Source organism: Bos javanicus, chromosome 9, assembly GCF_032452875.1.
Source record: "Bos javanicus breed banteng chromosome 9, ARS-OSU_banteng_1.0, whole genome shotgun sequence".
Lineage (NCBI taxonomy): Eukaryota > Metazoa > Chordata > Mammalia > Artiodactyla > Bovidae > Bos > Bos javanicus.
In genome coordinates, this window is record NC_083876.1 from 33,787,850 (window position 1) to 33,815,794 (window position 27,945).

The 27,945-nt window shown below is 36.5% G+C and overlaps 1 protein-coding gene across 3 annotated transcripts in view; it reads right to left on the reverse strand.

The window, feature by feature from the left end:
* The window catches only part of RFX6 (regulatory factor X6), a 123,323-nt gene that overhangs the window by 22,762 nt on the left and 72,616 nt on the right, over window positions 1-27,945 (reverse strand). For all 3 annotated transcript variants that reach the window (XM_061427483.1, XM_061427481.1, XM_061427484.1), the window contains exons 3-7: window positions 26,841-26,964; window positions 25,049-25,110; window positions 11,388-11,465; window positions 10,292-10,319; window positions 209-316 (exon numbers count right to left, since the gene is read on the reverse strand). In XM_061427483.1, coding sequence (XP_061283467.1) covers window positions 209-316; window positions 10,292-10,319; window positions 11,388-11,465; window positions 25,049-25,110; window positions 26,841-26,964 — 400 coding nt within the window. The remainder of the gene's footprint in view (window positions 1-208; window positions 317-10,291; window positions 10,320-11,387; window positions 11,466-25,048; window positions 25,111-26,840; window positions 26,965-27,945) is intronic.

The following is a 27,945-nucleotide window of genomic DNA, read 5'->3' on the forward strand; positions in this document are numbered from 1 at the left end:
TCTGATAATATACTATCAGGGAGATGGTAAATAATTAATTGGAAAGTCCTGAATCAATGTTAGTAAACATTTGTCCCTCCTATAAATCAGTCAATTATGTTTGATTATGCAGATTTCTGTTTCCCACGAGTGCCATGAGATTCCCAGCAAATTGAGATATGGAACCAACATATCAGAAAATCAATAGAGAAGTATCTTTAATTGATACCTTGTCCTTAGAAAGGCATCCTTGGTACACAAGGTGTTGAGCGCTGGGGAATTCTGGAAGAAGTGTTCCAGTTTTTGAGCTAAGTGAATATTTACGAGTGAAGCCACCCTATAATTTAAAAAATGAAAAGAAATAAATCATTATCAACTATTTGATAATGACAGAGAATTCTACAATATACAATTCTAACAATATAGAAACCTACAAAATTTCATTCTTCTTTATCTTTCAAACCATAACAAGTCAGGAGGTTTGAGTAAACTGTTTATTAGATCAAATACCTGGATAAACTAATATTTCAGCAGAATTACTGTTGCCAAATCATACATAGTTTCATAGTTGGGGCCTTTTTCTTTTACTTCGGATTTTAGTTTTAAACACTTTTTCAGTTTTCACAACTTTTAGAAATTTTAGTTCACAAGTTTACATGTGTTAATGACATGTTTTAAAGAGCTACTTTTAGGCTACTGAAATTACTTTACTATGAAAGGGTCAGAAATTGCCAAATTCATCTATGAATTACCAAATCATTTATGGATTAAATAAATGAGATGGTAAGAAGTTTTAATTTATTATGCCTCAGAGATAATTAGTGGTAAAATTGTGATTGAAGCCTACCTCTTCAGATTCCCAAACTAGTACTCAGGATTTTCCCATCTCAACCTCCCTCCCTCTGCCAAATTCAGGTACTTGTTTTATTTTGAATCCTTTGGAAAGCACCCTTCAAAGGTTGGAGAAGGAAATAGCAACCTACTCCAGTATTCCTGCCTGGAAAATCCCATGAACAGAGGAGCCTGGTGGGCTATATAGTCCAAATGGTTGCAAAGAGTCAGACATGACTGAGCCACAAAGCACCCTCTGGTAGTTTCCCGAAAATCAGAAAAAGTGACAAATAAGTAACATATAATACTGCAATTCTAATGTACCTACAAGAAACCCACACATAGAGAGAAAGAATACATAGTCATGGTGGAACCAGAGCCTTAGCAAAGGCTTCCCAGATGGCTCAGTGTTAAAGAATCTGCCTTTAGCACTGTTAGGAGGTGTAGGAGACGCAGGTTGGATCCCTGGGTTGAGACGATGCCCTGGTGGAGGAAATGGCAACCCACTTCAATATTCTTGCCTAGGAAATCCCATGGACAGAAGAGCCTAGCAGGCTACAATCCACGGGGTTGCAAAGGGTCAGATGACTGAACATGCACGCACACACTCATAGGTCGCAACTGATTGTTGCTTTTGTTTGTGGAGAATGCCTACATATACTAACATTGATGAATTACAAAACCTAATGTTGAATGGGCTTCCTTGGTGGCTCAGAGGTTAAAGTGTCTGCCTGCAATGCGGGAGACTTGGGTTCGATCCCTGGGTTGGGAAGATCCGCTGGAGAAGGAAATGGCAACCCACTCCAGTATTCTTGCCTGGAGAATCCCATGGACGGAGGAGCCTGGTGGGCTACAGTCCACGGGGTTGCAGAGAGTCGGACACGACTGAGCGACTTCACTCACTCAATGTTGAATGAAACCAGAAAGTCATAGAAAAAGTGAATCCATTTTTATGTAGGAACAATAATAAATAATGCATTGGTGGTAAATTGGACAATGATAATATATAATATTAACTATTTTAATCATTTTAAAAGATACAGTTCAGTGGTACTAAGTACAATCATCACTACATTGTTTAATAATGATGGTATACACTCATAAGTGATAAACTTCAATGAATGACAAAGGAGTAATTAGCACCAAATTCTGTGAGCAGTAATGTTTGGTAGGGACAGGAAGTGATTATGGTGAGGGCACAAAGAGGACTTTTCTCTTTTAAACAATGAGGTAGGTTATGAGTTTTTATCTTAGGCTTATTTTAAAAACTCCGTGTGTGTGCATGTGTTACAATAATACATTTCCCAATAAAAATGTTGGAGTGCTATGGAAACACATATTAAGGAACAGAGTATATGTCTTTTGACTATTATTTAAAATTCTCATGTTGATAAATAATAGTTTTGTGATAGAAGCCAGCAACACATATGAAACATCAACAGGGGGAAGAGTGCCTAAAGAAAAAAAGTCAAAAATTAAATTTGTCTGGATATGTTAACAAGTGTGTACAAAGCTGGTATAAATCAAATGATAATATTCTGTCTAGAACCTATAACACAAAAAGAAAGGAGAGATTGATAAACTGGGAAAAATTAGATGTTCATTTTAATTCCACTAGTAGGCTTTCTATTTTAATTGCACTAAATGAGGTGCCAAATCTTAGACCAGCTATGGAGGTCTGTTTCTTTTTCTTTTCTTTTTCTCTCAACTGATGACTTCACTACTCTTGAACGATTAGGAATCTTTTTTCCAAAAGAAAACAAGAAGGAACCTACAGAAAAGAAACAATATGATTAGAAGCAAGAGGGTCTGATTTATGAGGAAAGATTAAAGGATTTAAGCTGCACAGTTTGGTTAAGTGATGACTAAAAGAGAGCATGATAACAGTCTACAAATATTTGAAAAGCATATTCCAAGGAGGGAGGATTTGCTATTTATCTTGGTACAAAGTTGTTAAACTGGTCATGAATGGTTGATATTAAGGAGAAGGCTATCAGGGAAACTTCCTGGTTGAAATGTATGAAATCAAGGGACTATTCCCTAGGAAATAATGGCAACTTCATTACCAGAGCCACTGAAAACAAAATTGGACCCACACTGGAAGATTCACAGGAAAAGTTTTCTTCGACCAGGACAAAGTATTAAAACTAGGTTTCATTTGTTTGTTTATTCCTGGCAATTAAAGGGTTCTGAGACTTTCTCTAAGATATTTTTGAAATGTGAACCACTATATTTATGAATAAAACATTTTAAACAATCAAAATTCATACTGCTGGTTGATAATGACTCTTAATTTTCTCTCCATGTTTTGTTTTGCTTTTGTTGCCATTGATTTTGTTCACTTTTAAATTATGAGCCATTTAAAACTTAAAAGAAGGTATATATAAAAAGTAATAAATACTCATACTTACCGTCTTGAGACATCAGACATTTGAAATACTATCGTGGCCTCTTTCGCCCTCTCTAATTTCATTCCCATCCCCCTCATAAGGAATAATTAATGTTCTGGATTTGGTTTATATCATTACTATACAAACCTTTAAAAATTTACCTCTTATGTAAATGCTTTTAAATAACATATACTATTGCTTTAAAACTGGTACCATATAGTATGTATTTTTCTACATGCAATGAGCTTTTTTGCACACTTTACGTATTCAAGATGAACCTAATTTGATTCTTAAGGCTATAGTTCACTCATTTCCAAAGCAGTGTAGTATTTTCTTAAATATATAAAATTTTGTTTTCCTACTATATCATAATGGAATTTTTATTTTTTGGTATTCTGAAATTATAAACAATACTGCAGTGAACATCCACACACATGCCTTCTTGTGCACAGTGTGAAGGTTTCTCTAGGAAGGCAGTCGTAATGTGTGTGAACTTTCTGTTTTATTAGGTATTGCCCCTTCTACCATTTAGAAAAGCTTCTTAGCTCCCATTCTTAACAAGGCTATATTTTAATAGTTTTAATTGCTGCTAGTTCAGTAATAGTAAAATGATTACTCATTAAGGTTTTAATGTTCATTTTCATTTTAAAAATAGATATATTTATTGGCAGGGTGGTATTCAAAATATTTATTGACTACACATTATAAAGGGCTTCCCCAGTGGCTCAGTGGTAAAGACTCTGCTTGCAATGCGGGAGCTGCAGGAGACACGGGTTCGATCCTTGGGTCAGGAAGATCCCCTGAGGAAGGGCATGGCAACCCACTCCAGTATTCTTGCCTGGAGAATCCCATGGACAGAGGAGCCTGGCGGGCTACTGTCCATGGGGTCACACAGAGTCAGACACGACTGAAGCGACTTAGCACGCACGCACGCACGCATTATAGAGCCTGGTCTATCAGAACAGGCACCGTGAGCACCGACACTGTGTGTGTCATTCTTTTTCACCTTGGTGACTTGCCTGTTCACACACTTTACTGTATTTCTATTGGGTGGTCTTTTTATCGGGCTTCTCTGGTGGCTCAGACAATTTTTATTGTTGAGTTGAACACACTCTAAGTGCCATATGATAGAACTTTCTGGGATGATGAAAATGTTTTATTATCTGCACTGTTCAAACACAATATTCACTAGCCAGCACTTGAAATGTAAATAATGTGACAAAGAAACTGAATGTTTTAGGTAATTAATAGTCATTTGTGGCTAGTGGCTGCCATACTGCATAGCATAGTATTTGTAGCTATTAATCCTCTATCACTTATATATGATATATCCCAGATTTATGTTATACATTTTACATATTTGAAGCCATATTTGTTTTTGCATCCTGTTTTACTTCCTAACACTTCTCCATGTCATTAAAAGTCTTTAATAAATGATATGATATTCAGTCCTGTAAACGTCTTACAAATTATGTGACCATTTTTTATTATTAGTCATTTAGATTGATATGTTTCACACCATAGTCAATAACAATTTTGTACATAATATTTTGTTTGCATTTTCTATTTTTTCTTTATGTGAGATTCATACAAAGGTGAAATTAGTGGGAGAAAGAGTATGAACACGTCTAAGATTTGAACATGGATCTTGCAATGATCTTCCAGAAAATTTGTTCTGTCTTCACCAGCAGGATATGAAAGAGCTTATCTCACCATACTTTTACCAGCTTAATAATAATTTTTATATTTGACAATTTCATTATTTAAAATCTAATTTAAATGTATTTGGTAGTTCATTTTCATGCATTTATTGGCCTTTTCTTCCTCGTGTGTTTTGTCTATTCATGTCTTTTTAAAAAACTGTTATTGAGGTCCTCCTATTTTTTAAATAAATTGCTAGTATTTCTTCACGTAGTAGAGATGTTATCCTATTGTCATATTTGCATGTGACAATGGACTAATATCTTCCCATTGTCTTTTTTTGACTTCAGATTTTGTATATGATACTTTGATTTAAAGAATTTTTCATGTTTTCATTTTTTTCCCTTTGAAATCTCTTAAATTGTTTTCATGCTTAAAAAGTTATTCTCCCTTCAGAAAGGAGGTAGATATATTTCCTTCTAATTATTATTTTTTATTTAATAACTTATATGAACTTCATACAGATATAAACTTTAGAATTTTTTTTTTCCAAAATAGAATATTTTTCTAACATTAAGCCCTGAAGAATTTTATTTATTTACTTGGTACTCTCTCTTCTTCCATAAAGGAATTATGACAATTCATTGAAAAATACTTCTTCCTTCATTGGGTATAATGTGTCCTTTCTTACACACTAAATTATTACATACACTTGGGCCTTTTTTCAGGTATCTAATCTCTGCTGTAGATTTGTTCTACCTACATTTGAGTTAGTATAATAGTGTCATAATTTTGATATCTGCCAGACACGGCTCCTTTGAATATTCTTCTTTATACTTCCCTCAACTATTACTTCCTATACACCCTTTGTGCAGGCGTGCATGCTCAGTCACTGAGTCGTGTTATACTCATTGTGACCGCAGGGACTGTAGCCTGCCAGGCTCCTTTGCCCATGGAATTTTCCAGGCAAGAACACTACAGTGACTTGCCATTTCCTACTGCCAGGAATCTTCCCCATCCAGAGACTGAACGCGTGTCCTTGCGTCTCCTGCATTGGCAGGTGGATTCTTTACCACTGAGCAACCTGGGAAACCCCATATATCCTTTTAGATCAAGTTAATTTCCAAAAATAACTGCTCATTCAAATTTTTTTAATATAAATTTTTTTTTAATTGGAGGCTAATTACTTTACAATATTGTATTGGTTTTGCCATATATGCATCAACATGAATCCGCCATGGGTGTACATGTGTTCCCCATCCTGAATCCCCCTCCCACCTCCCTCTCAAATTTTTAAATAGAGTATTAAATGTCTAAATTTAAGGAAGAATTGACACAGGGTAGCCATTCCCCTTTTCAGAGGATCTTCCCAACCCAGGGATTGAACCTGGGTCTCCTGCTTTGCAGGCAGATTTTTTACCATGTGAGCCACCAGGGATGGCTTTTCTTTTGATTACTCCCAAATATTTTGCATTTCTGCTGTTTCCTGAAATTTACATTTTACAATGTTCTACCTTTCCTGTCTTCCCCAGAAACTGTTCCCACCTCTCTCACCCGGGAATCTGTAAGAAAAGTTCTGTAGAAAACAATTTGAATGACCATTTTCTCAGTTCTCCCAAGGAAAGCACTTGGCTAGTACAATTCCAGATGCATAAAAGTACTCATTCCCTACATACAATGGATGCCTTGGGGCATTGAGACTATATTCTGTCTGGAAATCCTGACTAAGAAGAGCTGGGACTTCAAAGTTCTTCAGACTTCTATGACCCCCTACCAAGATTTCACTCACAGAAAATGACCTGACTGCTGGTACCTCAGAGAGGAAACGAAACCCACCAAACTATCTCAATTTCCTGCCACAAAATCTACAAACCTACTCCATCTGAACTAAGCCATTCCTCTTTTCAGTTTTAATGAAATAAATGTCCTTCTCTCTAGGGCCACTTCCTCCACTCCAAAGCTCTTCCTTGCCCATCTCTTCAGTGACCCTGTACTCTCAATTCTCTTTCACATCTTCAGTCTCTACTCTTTACTGACTATGTTTTATCAACGTCAGAACCACAGTTCAATCTTCCTTCTGAACTAATGGTCAAGCCCACCCCTATCCTAAGTTTTCTACATTCAATTCCACTGCCCACTCATTTCACAAATCAGTCAAACCCTAGCTCTCTCACAAATCAATCAAACCCTAGCACTGAAAATGCTCTCCCTGAAGTTATTGTCTGTACTTAACTCATTCCATAGACCTTTTCCAATCCGTGTCTTGATGGCCCTTTAGCTCCATTTGATAGCAGCAAGCATTCCCTTCCCTTGGAAGCACTCTTTTCTCCTGGCTTCTGTGTCACTATGTTCTCCTTTGTCTTCCCTCTCTGGATTCTCCTCTCTTGTTCTTCTTTCCCACTTTTCACAACTCTTTTCTCATAATGTTTTTTTCTTCTCATTTATTTTCTCCCTTTATGTGTTTACCCTTTACCATGACTTCAGTCACCACCAAACTAAATACCTAAATCCTCTCATCCAGTCATATATATCCAACTGCTCACTTCAAGTATACACTGGATATTTTATAAACACATCAAATATTTGTTGTTGTTCAGCCACTATGTCATGTCCAGCTCTTTGCAACCCCACAGACTGCAGCAAATCAGACTTCCCTGTTCTTCACTATCTCTCAGAGTTGGCTCAAACTCATGTTTGTTGAGTTGGTGATGCTATACAACCATCTCATCCTCTGTCACCCTCTCCTCCTCTCACCTCAATCTTTCTCAGGATCAGGGTCTTTTCCTTGGTGGCTTCCCTGGTGGCTCAGACAGTAAAGAATCTGCTTGCAATGCAAGAGATTTGGGTTCATTCCCTGGGTCGGGAAGATCCCCTGGAGAAGGGAATGGCTACCCACTTCAGTATTCTTGCCTGGAGAATTCTGTGGACAGAGGAACCTGGCAGGCCACAGTCCATGAGGTCACAAAGAGTCGGACACAACATAAAATATAGCAAGTTCCAAACTGAGCCCTTCATCTTTCTATTCTTTCTACCCGTTTCTCTTCCAGTACTTCCTGGCTAAAATCAGTCATTTCTCTCCATCCTTTGGGCTTTTATCCTTATTTGGATATTTTCTTATCCAGACTATCCATGTATCTATAGCATGATGCTCCTTTTGTTTGCCTTCCTGTTTGCTGGTTTTTAATATTTGACAACATCAGAGACATTTTTGGTTTTCACAGTGAGGTGGAGGGAGAGCTATTGGATCTGATGGATAGAAACCAGAGACTCTGTGATGTTGAAATATCCTACAAATGCACAGGACATCTCCCACTACACAGAATTATCTGGCCTAAAATGTCAATGGTACTAAGGCTGAGAAATCCTAATCTATGTTCCATCTGTCTGGACCACTCTTCTCCTCCTCCAAAATCCTACTTATCTCAGTTCTGTCTTTAAATGTTACTTCCTGTAGGAAATGTCCTTAATCACTTATACTAGGTTAACCCTCAAGACACTCTTTATGATTAGTTATGATTACTTGCTCAAGGTACATTTTTCTGCTACACTATATAGGATCAAACTTATCCATTCACAATTTTGTTCCCACATACCTATAATACCACATATCTATTAATTAACATTTCAACCATGGGTTTAAAAAATAGAATTTTATTTTGAATTTGTAAGAAAACAAATACATCTCAGTTTCCTTAGCTGTAAATTGGCAATATTATTACCTATTTTCCCTACCTCACCATTCTTAATGCTTAAATGACCTGAAGGATATGAAGATTTGCACTGAAAGTCTCACATCCTAAGCAAACTGATGGTTGGTCACTCCAAATACAAAACAATTTAAAAAATTTTCAACTTTGTTAAACACATATCTTATCATAATTTTTTTAAAGTATTTAGACTCATTGGAAAAGACCCTGATGCTGGGAAAGATTGAGGGCAAGAGGAGAAGGGGGCAACAGAGGATGAGATGGTTGGATGACATCACTGACTCAATAAACATAAGTTTGAGCAACCAGGAGATAGTGAGGGACAGGGAAGTCTGGCACGCTGCAGTCCATGGGGTCACAAAAAGTCAGACATGACTTAGTGACTGAACAACAAAAAGAATATTTTCGAGCTTTTAGACAGCCCTTAACTGTGCTCATTTATATAATAATCACAATAATTATACTCTATTATTGCTTCAGGTAGCTTTAGAAAAATAGGCTGTATAGGCTAATTGAAAAATTATTTTTACTTTATTAACAAAATCTATACCTGAGTTTTTATTGTGCTCTTCTAAGGAGGAAGAAGTAGACATGAGAAAAAATTTTCTTTTACTTGATAAAGCGAGGCTTGCCACCTGCATGCTGTACCAGCTAATGGACTGATGGTACCACCAGCTCTTCAAAACAGTAGAAGGAACACCTGAGAGAAATGATTTAAACTCCCTATTGACATAAACTTCAGTCAACTGAAGTGTATTTCTAAGTCAATATTTTTGCACTTTCACAACTGTTTATCTAATAAAGAGCTATTATTTCATTGATAAAAAAGCAATCTGGAGGATTTTATTATGTAATTAGCCATTAACTGTATTAAAAGCACTTGTGGGAAGAAATTGGCCATTTCAGAAGATTGGGGGTTTTTATATTATTTCTTAATATGTTTGCATCATTTCACCAAACTAATGGAGTTACAATTTACCTCAGGTCCAGATGGACCACACAACACATTGTCATGGGCCCAGGGTTCTGTGGCACCTCCTTTAATGATTAGTTAACTTGAGGATAATGAAGACGTGATCATGTGCCTAATTAGCCATGCAGTCTCTAATGGTAGTTTAAGTCATTTAGATAAAGTCAGTTTGTTGACCTGTTCTTTGGTTGGGAGTGAGAAGGGGGAGGGGAGTCTACAGAGAAAGTGTGTGTTGGGTGAGAAAGTGTGTGCTGTGTGTGTGGTGGGCCCTTTCTCCTTACCTCCCACCTCTGCCACACCCTGCCATCACCCCCAGTGCAGAAGAGAGAAGCAACATCACACACATACACGGTAAAACATCACAGCATAACATTTGGGTTCTTGACAACTATTAAAGGTTTTGTCTAAATAGGTATATATACTCCAAACACCAGTTTTTTCCATATCCTCAGCTTTAGGCTTTTTAAAATTTAAATAAAAATTTTTTGGATCAATGGTGGTCTTTTAAAAAATACTCTTTCTAGTATCTAATACTAGGTGAGAATAATTGAAAAATTCCCCCTGCTAGGTTAATTGGAGGTTCAGTAGGTCCATGTAAAGAATCGTTAATTGCCCCAAATCTAATTTAACTCTGTCTGAAGTGCTCAGCCATTCAAGGGACTCTTAATAAATAACATTTATTTCTATATTTGCTAATAAGGATGAATAACCCTATTGTTAAGCTTGTAATACATGTTATAGCGATATATAATATAAATGAAAATAATTCTTACCTCATTCTTCAGCTTGCTTCCAGAAAACCTTAAAAATAAGAACATTTTTCAGTAATTAAAAATACATATACAGTTATAGCTATCAAGGAAATGCAGAGGACCTACAAAAGTAGTAACTACACCACGACTAGTGAAATAAATCTAGAGAAATGTGTTTGATTTTCAAAGGGACCCAAGCCTCTAAGGGAAAGCAGAATAAAGGATATTGAGCAGTCAGGTAAGAATTGAGACAAGGAAGGCACATAATACGAAGCATTTGTGTGTTCTAGCCTGTATTTTCACTTCACAGCAAGCAGTGGTTAATAAGCTGCCATAATGTTCTCTATAGTATCTGAGTTTCATCTTAGTATGACTTAGGTGACTAAAGTTATTTGCTTTTCCACAAGATATCTTACTTTTAAAAATAAATCATTCTTTTAAGAGTTAAGAGCAGTTCTTGGTAAATCATACCATAAAGAAATTTCGGATGCAGATCTAATCGTTTGGAGTTCTAATTTTTAAAAAATAATAATTGCATATTATCACTGGTTTCATTCAATGCCACCTTACTTGTCAATAACATCCTCCTGAGAGTTGATGGCAGATTAGAGCAACATGTTCTTTATATTCATTTGTATTTTTTCCTTCATAGAGACTCAGTAGCTGGGGTCAGAAGCTTTATCACACTAAAGTAAGCTGGTATATCAGAGCATATGTGACTAGAGATGAATAAGCTTTTCATTCTCATAAGATACTGGCCAAAGCATCTTTAAAGCAGGTTATCACATAGAAAAAAATACATTTTCTGCCTTTATTTTATTGAATCTAGCTTGAAAATCAATTTAGCCTTAGAAGCAAATATTAATTTAAAAGTAATTCTGCTTCCCTGGTTTCTCTTTTACATCTCTCTGGGACACCTGGCTCACCAGTAATTTCTCATTAATGACTGCAAATTATATAAATTGCCCAGTCATTGTAAGTGTCCGTACAAAGTTAAAATTAAGGTCTGATGCTTAAAGGAAAACATTTCAATAAGCAAAGTTAGCAAGTCATTTTATTCAATATATATTATTTAAAGACATTCAGAGAACTTGTCTTGAAGATAGCAGGACTCTACCTTGTCAGGCCTTTTCCAGAATAAACGGAGTGGTAATATGCACTACTCTCTTTGATGCCAATCCCATAATAATGATACCTAGAACAAGAACCAGCTCTGTGTTAATATAGTTTTTTGAAGTGGAAAACTAAAGTAGAATTGAAGTGAATCACAGATAAGAACTGCAGTCGCTTGATCATCATCTTCCTCTCCTGACTTTTTTCAAGTAACATCTTAATGTGTTTAATCCTTCTTTAACAGTAACTATCAGGAAGCAACTGTTAGAACTGGACATGGAACAACAGACTGGTTCTAAATAGAAAGAGGAGTACATCACCCTGCTTATTTAACTTCTATGCAGAGTACATCATGAGAAATGCTGGGCTGGAAGAAGCACAAGCTGGAATCAAGACTGCCGGGAGAAATATCAATAACCTCAGATACGTAGATGACACTACCCTTATGGCAGAAAGTGAAGAGGAACTAAAAAGCCTCTTGATGAAAGTGAAAGAGGAGAGTGAAAAAGTTGGCTTAAAGCTCAACATTCAGAAAATGAAGATCATGGCATCTGGCCCCATCACTTCATGGGAAATAGATGGGGAAACAGTGGAAACAGTGTCAGACTTTATTTTGGGGGCTCCAAAATCACTGCAGATGGTGATTGCAGCCATGATTATTATAAAACGCTTACTCCTTGGAAGGAAAGTTATTTCCAACCTAGATAGCATATTGAAAAGCAGAGACATTACTTTGCCAACAAAGGTCCGTCTAGTCAAGGCTATGGTTTTTCCAGTGGTCATGTATGGATATAAGAGTTGGACTGTGAAGAAAGTTGAGTGCTGAAGAATTGATGCTTTTGAACTGTGGTGTTGGAGAGGACTCTTGAGAGTCCCTTGGACTGCAAGGAGACCCAACCAGTCCATCCTAAAGGAGATCAGTCCTGGGTGTTCACTGAAAGGACTGATGCTGAGAGCTGAAACTCCAGTACTTTGGCCACCTCATGCGAAGAGTTGACTCATTGGAAAGGACCCTGATGCTGGGAGGGATTGGGGGCAGAAGGAGAAGGGGACGACAGAGGATGAGATGGCTGGATGGCATCGCTGACTTGATGGACATGAGTTTGAGTGAACTCCGGGAGTTGGTGATGGGGCCTGGCGTGCTGTGATTCATAGGGTTGCAAAGAGTTGGACATGACTGAGTGACTGAACTGAACTGAACTGAACTGAACCCAACTTATGGTCCTATTTCTGGCTCTAAGCTTGAAAAAGAAGGAAAATCATCTACTGCCAATCCCCTCAAACCTCTAAAAAATTAGGTTTCAAAAGGCATAAAAAGAAAAAAAAATGTAATTGCAGGCATTTAACTGTAGGCACTTAAATTTGTAAATGTAGACACTGGCTCTAAGTATATCCAGTGTAACGATCTACAAATTGCTTGGTTCAATTTGAATGTGGTCAACTGAAACAGAAAACAGTGGGTCCTCTTCGTAGTACATTTATTGAATGGAGAAGAATATGACTTTATGTGTGGGGAAGACAATGATGTCATGTATAAGAATATGTACAAAAGCATATGACCCTTTAAAAGTTATTTTCCTCAGGAGGAGTGAAAAGCCCAATTCACTGTCATTTTCACTTCAAGTTTTTGTGCAACAATGGGGAGAAAACAACTATGTGATGAATCAGTGGAAATATGAAACATGGAATTAACAGTGTGAACAGTTTGTTATCAGTGTCTCTATGGAACCGGCTGCTGCTGCTGCTAAGTCGCTTCAGTCGTGTCCGACTCTGTGCGACCCCATAGACGGCAGCCCAACAGGCTCCACCATCCCTGGGATTCTCCAGGCAAGAACACTGGAGTGGGTTGCCATTTCCTTCTCCAATGCATGAAAGTGAAAAGTGAAAGTGAAGTCGCTCAGTCGTGTGTGACTCTTAGCGACCTCATGGACTGCAGTGCACCAGGCTCCTCCATCCATGGGATTTTCCAGGCAAGAGTACTGGACTGGGGTGCCATTGCCTTCTCCATGGAACTGGAGACACAGGCAAATGTAGCATCCCATGGAATCTCAAGTTGTACCCCATTCTCCTCAACTGCAGAATCCTGACTTACTTTACACTCAAGTACAAATGCTACACACGGGCCACAAACACCATTCGGACAGTGGGTATTTAGTGAGGGTGGCCAAAGTCTGCTCATTTCTGCCTTCACTTTCCCTTCCCTTCTCTGCCTACCATATAGCACCATCAAATATTTGGTTATCTACCATTTCAATTTGCATTCATCTAAAATTAGGGAAGGAATGAAATAAAAGGATAAGGGGGCTTCCAGTAGACTTCAGTGTAATCATATTTAAAAAATTCATTTCTTAGCATTGCCATCTGAGTTTGAAGTGGAGAAGACAATGGAGGATCTATGCTTCAAGGCCCCTTTGCTGACCTCAATAATAAAGATGGGACTTGGCAGAGCAACTCTAACCCTAAATGTTTTCAAGTCTCAGGACAAGAGTACAAATGGAGGCCCACAGGCCTTATACCTAATTACTTAAAATAGATAAATCGAGTGAACACACTGTGAAACAAAATGTCCCTGTCCTGTCGTGACAGCATACCGCCATAATGATCTGGCAGGTAGGTCTGAACGTAGAATGCCTGGCCTCCTGAAGTTCCATGAGGAAACATGGTGGTGTGAGAAGAGCCATCCCCACCTCACTTCTCCCCCAGCCTCTGCTCCTCTGTTCACTGTGAGGGGCTGCTCGAGACCACTCCAACCTCCACATCCAAGTTCCACCCTCACACACACCTGAACAGGTGCCCCCGAGCAGCCCAGTAGGTCTATGTCTCTTGAGGATGGATGAAGGAAGAGGCCTACATAGGCCCAGGAGGCAGGCCTGAGGCGGTTTGGAGTTCTTGGGCCCCATGGACTTAAAATATGGGCTGGAAGGGGCATGTGGTCTCCAGGTGGGCACATCCATGTGGGCTGTGAATTCCTTGTCTCCTGAGGAGACCAGCTGAAAGAGGGCAGAAACAGAGCCCTCTGTAAATGTGAGTCCCAGAGATGGCTTCTCACCCATTAGGTTTCAAGGGCAGTATAATGGTAGAGAAGATGCCTCTCATGACGCTGGGCCATTTGAGATGAAAAAGAAAGTGTTTCTAAATATGAAAAAAATACATAATTATAATAAGAAATGCTTCAGAAAGAGCTGTTCTATTTGATCACGGTAGTGAAGATATTTTATGAGTGTAGCAGACTTGGAATAAGTGTTCAAGCCTTCAGTTTTGGAAGAAAAACAAAATCAGTCTATTAACCTAAAGAGAATAAGCTCCATTTTTACAGTAAGAAAATAACCCTCTGGTAGATAAGGGAAAAGCACCTCTATGGTATATTGGGACAAAGAGAGAAATGAAGGAAATATGAAACAAGCAAACTCCAAAATTTTGAGTTCGTTTGTCTCTAATTAGAAGCTAAAAGAAGAAAACTATTTAAATCATAGATAAAGACATTGCCAAAATCAGCTATAGTAATAGAAAATAATAAGGTAAATACCTAAAAACCATAACAAATGGACATATTTAGATGACATTCAGCCAAGCATATTAGGATTAGTGAACATAAGTCTGAAATAATTATAACTATTTTTCTTTTATTAGGTTTTAGAACTAAGATACCAAAAGAAAATGACTTTGTATTGGGTTAAATAAAGCAAGAGATGCCTGAGAACAAGAGAAACTATTACAGTGAAAATAAACTGCAATTTCACGATCTTTTGCAAAGCTTACTCTTTGCTCTATAGATGCCACAGTTCAAATAACTTCACTAACACAGCATTGTAAATCAATTGTACTCCAATTAAAAATGAATTAATACAAACATCATTGTAGCCACTGTCTGAAGCAATACATAGTAAGCATTGGTTTAAAGCTGATTGATCTTCCAGGTGGTGCTAGTGGTAAAAAAAAATCCCCCTGTCAATGCAGGAGACTAAGAGACATGGGTTCAGTCCCCGGGTTAGGAAGATGCCCTGGAGAAGAACATAGCAACCCACTCTAGTTAGTAGTCTTGCTTAGAGAATCCCATGGACAGGGAACCTGGGATGCTACAGTCCATAGGGTCACAAAGAATCAGACATAATGGAAGCAACTTAGCACTCAGCACTCATTCTTTTATATAATTTGATCTTCTTGTTTCTCATTTATAATCCTTTTTTCAACATGTAAGTAATATTACACCATGATGAAATGTTTTGCCATGTAAACTGAGAAGAAACTACTTGCCTTCACATGTGGTAGACAACATTTGTAAGACAAATCAAAGGGATAACCATGAGTTCAGCAAATATTAGCTGGCACACTGTATCCTGACCACCGTGTGAGCTGTCAACACAATGATTAAAAACCAGACCTGGATAATCAACCAGGAACCTATATGTTTCTGCATTTCACCCTGGTTCATGGCTTCTTGAGCCCAGCTGCCTGCCAGTCACAGAGCAGCGACCACACTGAAAAACCCTTAGGCAAACTTTACTTCCATTTAAAAATATCACTTGATGATCACTTTTTGTAAAAATTGCAACATCCTTTAGGACCCCCCAAAATACTAACGGATTTGTAATTCTTTTTTTACTTTATATTTTTAAGGAAAGGATATTTTTATTACACAATTCATTTGTTCCTTATTTTTATAAAACAGCTATTATTTTGCTTCCTCCCTTCTCATCATTAAGACAGAATATCTTTAAAAATGGGTTTCCCTGGTTGCTCAGATGGTAAAAAATCCACCTGCAATGCGGGAGACCTGGGTTCGATCCCTGGGTCAGGAAGATCTCCTGGAAGAGGGCATGGCAACTCACTCCAGTATTCTTGCCTGGAGAATCCCCATGGACAGAGGAGCCTGGCTCACTACAGTCCATGGGGTCGCAAAGAGTCGGACACAACTGAGCAACTAAGCACACACACATCCTTAAAAATAGAAGTATTTAATACCTCCACCTACAATGAGAATCAAGATGTTATATCTAAAAAAAAATCTTTTAAGTAATGTATTTTATTCATAGGTCACATATAAATGACACCATCAACCAGATATACATTGACACCTGAAGAAGGTAATTGGTCAGCAATTTTCCACTCTAGAAGGGAGAAGCAGCCAGCCCTTTTCTCATTAGCAATGTCTCATAATTGAGACATGTTGATGTACTTGAGCATGTTACATGAGCACAACCTTATAAATATGCTGGCCAACAAGGAACTAGTGAAAGAGTGAACACTCTTTCAAACATATATCCAAGGCTTACTGTGTGCTAGGAGCTAACGATTCAAAAAGATACTGATGAGGGTTTCCGCCCTGGGGGAATTGGGTAGTCTTGTGGGGCGGGGGGAAGCATGCAAAGAAAGAATTGCAAACTAACGTGTTAAAACTGAAGCAGGTGATAGTCAATACGAGTATAAACAGTTACCACTTATTGAGCAACTATTACATGTAAAGAATTTTACCTATACTTCACCTCAAAATTCCACAGCAGCCTGCAGGTAAAGTAATATTTCCATTTCAAAGCAAAGTTCAAAAAGGTTATGTGATTTTTCTGAATAAGTTGTGTGAAAGGTTATGAGTTTGAAGACAAAATTCAAACCCGAAGCTCCACAGAGCACTCTCTGTGAGATCATGTTCCCTCCATACTCATGATACAAAATTACACTGCATCTTAATTTAATTTATAGTTAGAAATTCTTAGATGAAATATAGTTCAAACATGCTTGCACTCAGCAGACACATTCCCTCTCCAACTTCAGCATTAATCATTAAGAATTAATAGCTAACTTGAATCATTAAGAACAATACCATTGGTCTGAATGTTTCATATTTGAAATTCTATATGTAAACAAACATACCCTCTAGAATATAAGCTCCCTATAAAGGTAATAAACACTTGTTGAATAAATAAATTCATCACATGAAAAAAGTTAAAAATAACAATATATCATAAAGAAAATGTTAAAAACAAGAATTTGTTAATAAAGGGCATGCATACAGTATCATACACTTAAAAACACAGCACAATTTAAAATTTGATAGAGATTTTAAAATCTCTTGTCTAATGTGACGTGAGGAAATTGACTAATTCCTTTAACTCTACCACAAGTACTGAATGATTTAGGGAGACCCGGGTTCAATCCCTGGGTCGGGAAGATCTCTTGGAGAAGGAAATGGCAGCCCACTCTAGTATTCTTGCCTGGAGAATCCCATGGATGGAGGAGCCTCGTAGACTACAGTCCATGGGGTCGCAAAGAGTCAGACACAACTGAGAGGCTTCACTTTCACTTTTGTGAATAATAATAATAATAAACTATTACATTTATTGAATATATAGTTTACCTATAAAGTAAAGTAAAATAAATATTACTTTACTTGCAGGCTGCTGTGGAAATTCAAGGTGAAGTATACATAAAGTTCTTTACATGTAATAGTCGCTTAATAGGTGGTAACTATTTATACTGAATAATAATAAAGACAATTTCTCTCTTTCTGAGTTCCTTGCTTTCCTTAAACAATGTGTGCTTTCCTCCCTTCGTGCTTTTATCTTGTTGAGCTCTGCTCTGGGAATGCCTTCTTCCTACACATCCTCACTTGTTATCCATGATTCAAGCAAGTTTTGCACGGTATCTTAGGTAAAATTAATTTCTCTGTCCTTCGAACTCTTGGTCAGTTGTCCCATGTAGCTTTGTATCTCGTACTACTGGTATGAGCACACACAGCTTCTCTCTCCTACTGACCAGTAAGATTTAGAGGAAGGGAATTTTATCTTTCCCTTCATTGTATTCCCCTTTAGAAATTAATGTATAGAAAAATCCTCATTTATTGGACCAGTCAATGTGTTCTGCTAGAAATCTAGAAACTGATAAAACACACATTTTCTTAAAGCCAATAGTTTTCAATAACTGCTTTCTAAGACTGTGCCTTTTCAGGTTACTGGTAAAATACTGGAGTTGAACAAAAGTTGTATATCTGAACAATGTATATAAAGGACATGGCAGTCAGTGTATTTAGGTGAAAAGGCTAGAAATTGCTAGAAATATAAATCTCAATATTTTGCAATGACCATTGTAATGCTTTAGCACACTTCATATCCAGTTTCTTCTAGTGCCAGTAAAATAATCTTTCCCCTTTAATCTTCCTTTTAGTCTAACTAGGAACGTATTATCATCTGAGTGATGATTTAGTGTCTTTGAAAGAGATAATTGAGCAGCTCTCTGTCTTCCTAACAGCTGAAGATAAAACTCATAAACAAGGGAGAGTAATTTCAAACAAAACATATGTGAATTTTTTCATCTCACTTGCAACATTTTATATCATTATTTGTTGTTAAAATATTACCCTAAAATAAATCTTGCTAGGAAATATTTGCCAGAAATATTCTAACATAATCAGAATACATACAGGTAAATGTTGAATAAAAAAGTGAGGTTTGCCTCACTATGGGATAAATAGTTTTTTTAACTTATATACCAATAGACAATGCCTATCCTGTAGGTTACTCTATTTCCAAATATTTCACAGTTCTTTCTCCCTATATGATTTTTATCCATTTTTATCCTAAAAGATATATGATGACTGCTTAAGAATCCTGGGTATGATTACCTAATTTAGCTAATAAAACATTTGCATAATACAAGTAGTCCTTGTGATTAACAAAATTGTGTTCATTCATTAGCATCAACTGTCCTTTGCCTTGTATCAGGTGACAGACATCATTTACATTTTAGGAATGGTGAAAAATTATTCATTAATTTTTATGTCCACATTTTAAAGTGAGTGCGTTATATTTTAATAGGACAAATGAAATTATTGCTCCTCTTTTTAGTACTAAAATATTTACTTTGTGTCCAATACTTTCCTTCATTTGATGATCAGTTTATACCTACACCTATAAGTCTTCTTTTCCATTTTGTCATTATATAGAATTCCTGAAACATATGTTCCCACTGAGCTAGTAGCCCTGATGTTAGTTTACATTAGACAAATGATAACTGATAAGGAAATGATGGGATTAAGCTGTTCAGGGCCTTGCAATAACTTACTATGATAAGAGCAGCTGCCATATCAGTTTTATTAACCCACTAAATCACTACTAATAAATAAGATAATAGCTTTTATCTGTCATGTCTGAAAACCGAGATTTGACTGATCAAAGTCTACAAGAAATTAAAATGTAACTTCAAATCAAACAGTTTACTGTGTGCATGAAGTCTCATGAAATCTGCTCAGTGGGCTCCCCTGTCTTTTCCCTTATCCTGCTGAGCGGTTTTGAGCAAGGGTGGGACACAGACTCTTTTGCTAATCATTGTATCTCTAGGGCTTAGTCAGCACCAGGACACACAGTAAAATGTTTACTGAATACATGAATATTAATAGTGAAAGTTTTTTGACAGTATGTACCCTATTTTACTATTGTCTAAAACTCTTTAGCACCATGCTTTGTAATCAATAAAAATCCATAATATACTATATTCAAAATAATACTTTCATGATATAAAATAGGCAGAAATTACTTTTCATTAAACATTCTTTGTACCTATAGAATTTTGATCCATTTCTATTTATTCAAAATCTAAATTTAAAAATTTTGCACAGGAAAGAAAATCAAAGTATATTATTGACATTGGTGGTGAATCAAAGAGAAGAGAGAAAAAAACCTCAAAAGCGAAGTCAGTTTTTATACTGGTATTGAGAACATGCAGAAACTGCCATTGGGATTGTTAGTTTCCTTGGCAGGAAGGAGATGGTGAGAGTGAATGGAAGGATGGAGGACTGTGTTTATTATTTATTTACTTATAAATAAATTAATACTAAATTTATTCATATGTTAGAAATAATTTAATAGATATTTAGTGATTATACATTCTGGGCACTATTATAAAAATGACAACAAAAAGTTTTCCAAAATTACTAGTAAAATTGGGAGAAATTATAAATCTTGTTTCTCCAAAACATGCTTACTTCTTCATTTATATTTGTTTCATCAATTTTTCACATTTCCAAACACATAAAAATATTTTTTCATAAAAGGCAAATTTTTGAAATATTAAACAGCCAGTAGAAACGATGATTGTAAAGATAATATGCCAACATAGAGAAATTTTGGACAAAAATTCAAAGCATAATGTAAAACTGTTTGTGCTACAAATTTGCTTTTATAGAAAACAAAAATATGTCTAAATAAATATAAAATAATTTTAAATGCCTTATGTTGATGCTTGAGAAATGTTGTTAGCTCTTTGAAGAAGAGTCTAATATATTAATGAACATTTACAACTGCTATATTAGAAAAAATAAATAAAATGTATACCTCAAAATCTCAAAAGTTCAATTATACAACTTTTTGATATGACATATTGGAGAGAAGAAATTTTATCAGTTGTTAAAGCACAAACTTTAGAGCCAAATAAACCTTGATTTAAATGCCAACATTTTTATGTTATAGTACCTACATGGCCTTGGGCAAGTCAGTGATCTTTGAACTGCAGTTTCCTCCTTTGCAAAACACAGTAATTCCAATCTTGTATTGTCATCGTAAAGATTAGAGAGTGAGTGTGTATGTGTGCATGTGTGTGTAGTGCTCGATAAGTAATAACTTTTAGTTGCATTGCTTATTTTTGGATGCACTGTGAATAATATATTATTAATTTCATATTACTATTAATAATAATTCTTTACTATTAAGGATAGCAAGGTTGAAAGCATATTCATGTCTCCATTCATTTCTATACTTTTTTCATTTAATTCTCATACCAAATCCAATAGCTAATGGCATAGCCAATTTCTTGATAAAAAGCTGAACAACTCACCCAGTTATATATGGGAATATGGGATTAAAGCTCAGATTTGTTCAACTTTAAACCTCATAATCCTGACCACTAGGTGACTCTACCTCTTGATATATTATCTTCTAAGATTAAAAAAAAGTCTAAGAGTATTTCTTGGGAATGAAAAAGTCAGGAAAATCATCTCACTAAGAATAATTACATCAAAATATGAACAATGACAAAATATACAAACTCTACAGCTTGCCATATCTTTCAACATACTTAGCTGATACAAAGAAAAAAATGTCCCCATGATATCAAGTACCAAAAGTATAATATGCAATTTATAAAAAGCAAATGGCATATCAGCAAAGTAGGAACAAATTCAAATTGTTAATGCTATGCTCTTGGGCATCAGCTGTTAGATACCAAACAAACTCCCTGAAGTCACTACATATTGTTTTACAACATAAACCTACACACGGGAGCCTCACTGTCACAATGGACAAGGTTAATGATTCATTCCTAATCCTAAAGGCTCCTTCTAGGATTAATTGACTTTCTCTGCAGCCTGCCTGCTTGTCCTCTTGTAGACCCCGTGAAGAGGATTTCTCTGCATTGCTTAGCCTCTTTTTCCACTGTCTATTTACCTCAAACACTATTTAATCTTTTATCTCCCTACACAGTTCAGCAGGAATCAAATTCAGTAGAAATTAGCCAGTTAAACTGATTCAACTTTGAAAAAAAGCTGATTTGGTTAGAAGGAATGAGCCAACTTTGTCTTTTTCAATCTGGCATTTCATTTCTCAGGTCACAATACTATTAACATTAACAGGAATCAGTGAAATAGATATTAATTGATAATCTATTATATTGTTTTTGTTTTGTTGCTAAGTTGTGTCCGACTCTTCTGCTACCCCTTCAACTGTAGCCCACCAGACTCCTCTGTCCATGGGATTTCCCAGGAAAGTATACTCAAGTGGGTCACTATTTCCTTCTCTGAGGGGTCTACCCAACCCAGGGATCAAACCCACATCTCCTGCGTTGGCCAGTGGATTCCTTACCACTGATCCAGCAAGGAAATCCTGGGCTTCTCTTGTGGCTCAGCTGGTAAGGAATCCACCTACAATGCGGAAGATCTGGGTTCAATCCCAGGCTTGAAGATCCCCTGAAGAAGGAGAATACTACCAATTCCAGTATTCTGGCCTGGAGAATTCCATGGACCGAATAGTCCATGGGGTTGCAAAGAGTCGGACACGACTGAGCAACTTTCACTTTCACCAGGGGAGTCCAATCTATTACATAGCAGACCACAGGAAGAATACAAGAATGGGTGAGACAAAGTCTCTATCTTCAAAACACTATCTTTTGAGAGGAGGAGATAAGTTAATTTCCCACTAGGATAGGTATCAAAAACTGCTGCTGCTGCTGCTACTAAATCACTTCAGTTGTGTCCGACTCTGTGCAACCCCATAGATGGCAGCCCACCAGGCTCCCCTGTCCCTGGGATTCTCCAGGCAAGAATACTGGAGTGGGTTGCCATTTCCTTCTCCAATGCATGAAAGTGAAAAGTGAAAGTCAAGTCACTCAGTCATGTCCGACTCTTAGCGACTTCATGGGCTGCAGCCCACCAGGCTCCTCCATCCATGGGATTTTCCAGGCAAGAGTACTGGAGTGGGGTGCCATTGCCTTCTCTCATGAGGGTGCAAAGAAAAAGCCTACAAAATGTCAAGAGGCAAAGAAAAGATTCAAAAGAAGAGGAAGTTCAGGAGACATTCTTTTAAACGGATAGGGGTTCCGTTCCCTTCTAGGGAAAAGGAGATCTTCCATGGAGGAAGACAGCAAGAACAAAACAGTGGCAGTTGAGAGGGAAGCAAAGGGAACTAAGTGATCAATAAACTGGTGAGAGCACAGGCTGCATGCTGAAAAGTGAGGAGCAGATAATAAGGTAAGAAAATGGTTTGGCACTAAATCGTAATGGGCCTTTAATGTCGAGGTTAGAAAAGTTTGTCAAGAGCAGGTGAAAGTGCCTGAGGATGACAGAAGATTGAATCTGAACTTCACAAGGTCAAGATGAGAACTGTACTGAACAGACTAGAAAGACAGGGTCAAGGTCAGGTTTTGAAAGTATGAATGGAGAGAGACACAGATTCAAGAGAATTCATAATAAAATAAGATCTATTTTTTCGGCAAATGACTAAGGCTGAGCTAGCCAAGAGAATAGCCACAGATCACATGTCTATTACTGAGCCATCTGAAATGTGACTAGTCTGAATTGCTATGTAGTGTAGCTATAAAATACACATGGGATCTCAAACACTGGTAGAAAAGAAAGAATGTAAAATATCTCATCAATAATTTTATTTTTTATATGGTCAAATTATCATGTTTTGGATATGTTGGCTTAAAAAAATATTAAAATCAATCTCATCTGTCTCATCTTACTTTTTTAACGTGGCTTCTAGAAAATTTTGAATTAAATATGTGGTCGCATTATATTTTTTTGGACTATGCTGGACTAGATGTTAGGGCAGAAAGAGACACTGGATAAACTGGAAAATAAACGGCAGAAGAGGGAAAAAGACTTGATAGTGGTGTGACAGAAAGGCCATAGAGGAAGCTTTATGCATTTATTTATTTTAAGAGGACATTATCAGTGGATTCAAACTCTAGACAGGTGCCTAGGAAGATCAGCAACAGTAAAAACGAGCCATTGAGTTTTTGTCCAGGTAAAGAAATGGACGAGACAGAGGTATGTGATCAGTGGTAAGGTAAGTGAACAGATAGCTACTCTCAAGAAATAGCAAAGAGAAGAAAAATAACAGCAATATTGAAGAGTATAGCAGGTTTGAGATAATTTTATTTTTATCAACACAGAAGAGATCTGAATATGTTTGTAGACATTAGGAAAGGAAAAACTAAAAAAAAATGGTGGACAAAAGAAATAATGGATGAACAGGAACCTGTAGCTGAAGGTTCTGCAGAGATTGTCACGAGAGATAAGCAAAAGCTAACGTTATCAACAGAGAGAAAACGTGACTGTTCGTTTTATATTTATATTTCCATTGAGTCATTTGTGCCTGTCATTTGTCTTGAATGGAAAACAGGGCGATATAAATAAATTATTCTCTGGGAAAAAAAAAAACAGAGGAAGAACCTGGACCATGTTCAATCCCTCCCTCCCCTTCCTGATCTTTGGAAGTGTGTGGATTCCACCCAGTCACTTAGGCATCCATTTGCATTTCCTTTTCATGATGCTGGTACCTTCAGCCATGGCTTTAAGGTTGTAAAAATGATTCATTTAGATTATTCCACCAGAGGACTTCCCTGGTGGCTCAGTGGTATAGAGTCCGCCTGCCCATGCAGGAGACACAAGTTCGATTCCTGGTCTGAGAAGATCCCACATGACATGGAGCAACAGCCTGTGCACTACACCTATTGAGTCTGTGCTTTAGAGCCCAGGAACCACAGCTACTGAAGCCCATGCACCCTCGAGTCTGTGTTCTGCAACAAGTGAGCCCACTGCAATGAGAAGCCTCTGCACCACAGCTGCAGAGTAGCCCCCACTCGCTAGAGAAAAGCCCGAGAGCAACAAAGATCCTGTACAGCCAAAATTAAATAATAATGTAAAATAAAATAAAGATTATTTCACCAGAAAAAAATGATTTTTCTGTGTAAATTTAGCTTTTTAAACATTATTCTAAAATCCATTTATTTTTTTCTTTTTAGGTCTTAATAGTTAGTAAAGCAGTTCTCTGCTTTATCAAGAAGAGAATACCTAGTTCTATTCACCGATAAAGACAATCCTTGTTTCACACTGTGTTAGTGCTCATGTATAAGGTACCATGTGTACAGATCTGAAATGTGCTTATTCATGTGCCTTACTTTGAATGGCCTCTTGTTCCGAGCCGCCGAGTCGTCAAGAGGGGAAATTTTTGACGAATTGTCTGAAAAGAAAGTCAATTACTTTAGTTTTTAGAAGGTGTGGGGTTCTATTGCAAGCCTCCCATGATCAATTAATTCTAGAAAACAAATGTTGAGCTTTGAGTAAATATTTAGTCTGGAAAAAATAATGTCATACACATATTGATACATAATGACACATCTGCACAGGGAGAGAGGTATTTTTTTTTGATGATATTGTTCCATTGCCCTTTTCTCAATTTCCAAAGCAGATTATACCAATATGTGCTCTTGCTTGATATTATTACTAGAACAATTATTACTTTATTTATATAGTTTGTGGGAAATTTTGAGTTTCTTTATAGTAATTCTTTGCAGAGATTCACCCAAATTAAATATCTATCTCCAGCTCTGAAAGGACATGGAAATTTTCTTTGTCTTACCAGATCTCCACAGCAGTGTTTTAAATTTTTTCTTTTCTTTGGTTTCAAATTTCAGTGTTTTAAATTCTTTTTCTCTAAACTGACTAAAAATTAGCGCTTAAGTCATGAACAAAAATCTTTTCTGCATAAAACAGCACTTTTAACCTGAATCTTAGGAGATCTAGACATGATCTTCTAAAGACTCCATGGCAGACTTTATGCATTAATGTGCATCAATTTCTTGAGGACTGGTTCTGTAGTTCTTATCATATCTTCAGTGTTTCATGGCGCCCCAAACAGTTAAGAATTACTATCATAAGGAGGCCTAGTAAAATATTACAGCTAAAATGGATATTAGAAGTCGTCTTATGCAACCTCCTCATTTTATAGAATGAGTGAACTGAGTTTTCAGGAGGTTAAGTGCTTTTCAGGTCTCCCAACAAATTAGAGCCTAGGCTGGAACCAAAATCACTGGATTACCATGCCCTTATCATACTGTGTGCTATAAACAGATAAGTTTTCAAAATAAATTCATAAATTATTTTATTAAAAAAAAAAAACTGAGAAGCCAGACGATAGTCATCATTATTTTCTAATACAATGAGTCCCTCTACAGGTTAGAATTTGGATTTCAGTTGATAAGAGATGTAATAGTTGAGATCTAAAGTTCCAATTTTTCTGGGATATCTGAGATTTTTTAAGACAATAGAGCAGGACAAGAATCTCAAAAAACAAGACTTTCTCAAGAGATAGATACTGTTTCCAAATTCTTAAAATGAGTCCCATGTATGTAAATACAGTAGCAATCAGTTATAGCGATTCCCATCCTAACCACACAGGTTCAGTAAAAAGGAATGTTTTTAAAGGAGAGAAATTTAACCAATCCTGTCACAACATCTCGGGAGTTTGGGGTATAAATATACATAAGAGCAAATGGAGAATTAAGAGAACTGTTTATGAGATAGAATAAATGCAATCACCAATTATATTAACAAGATACTTGTCATTTCCACTTAATTTTGCTTCTCAGTACAGGCCATATCATTCTTTTTAATGTATCCCTCTTTGAAGGGAATGGAACTTATCTGAAGCTTCTTTTAAGGTCACATTAAATCTGGTAGCCAGGGTTCTAATATTTAAAACATATAGAATTACAGTTCAAGGTAAAACAAATAGTAGGTAAAATCTACATTAAACATAGAGTAGTTCCAAATGCAGTCCTTAAGAGATTTCATTTACAAACAGATTTCTTAATATTCTGTAAGAAAACTTGAACAGTTAAGTTTGTTTCCATACTGTCTGCCTCATATGACTTTAGTTGTAAGGCAGTATAGTCAAAATGTGTTATTTACCTTTCCAAAGGTGGCCGCGCAGGCTGGCTCTAATTTCTCTTTCCTGCAGAAATCTAAATAGTGTGCATAAAGGATGCACCGTGGTAAGCAAACTCCTTCACATACAATGTAATTCTCTTCAAGCCTAAGAAAAAGGGCAAAGAATTAGTTCAAACCTTTTCTTTATTTCTTCTTTCCTTCCCCCTCACATTGTTTTAATGCTCCTTTTGAACACAGACTCTATATAAATGTGTTCATGAGCAGACATAAGTAGACTTCTTTTATTCTGGATAATATTGAAAATATAATCACAAGGATTAAAGTTAGAAGAACAAGAACCTCAATGAACACCTGTTAGTGCAGTTAAAACACCCATGGCTAAGACAAAATCACTTCTGCCTGGTCCACGTGCCCAAATAAGCCTTACTTCTGAGTAAATCTTCACTGTTCATCAGGCTTTGCTCTGTGATAACCAAATATGAATAGTGAAATTGAAGGTGATGGATTTTTCAAATAACATTCTTGAGAGGCTTCAGGTTGGCAAATGCCTACAATCTCTTACTCACTCACAAACTGGCTCTGAACGTTGAATAGTTGGGGAAGTATGGTGACACATTTATTTGCAAAATACATAAGAATACATTAACTTTAAGTTTGAAATAGTACCGATTTATTTCTATCTACCCTTTTTTGCTGTAATCAGTACTTATAATTACCTAAAAGATCCTGTACTCACAAAACATAATGTTATTCTCTATAGATGCCACCAAACATGACACTAAATTCAGTTCTATATTATAAACATAATCATATAATCTTTGAAAATTTAGAAATAATTCCACTTAATTTGGATACCAGCAATTGCAACTGCACACAATTTATATAAATGTAATAACATATATTTAAGCGTTACAAATACCTGAACAGCCATCAAGAAATCAGAACTTGTGGATTCTACTCTCAATTCTTCTACCCTTTCAGTAGATAATAATGGCTAAAATTTACTTACATTCTTTTTATGTACAGTAAAATCATAATTACTACTATACAAGAGCAATGCAATATAGAATATACATTTAGGTTAAAACTGAGTGAAACTCTTCAAGATCTCTGATTTAACATGTTC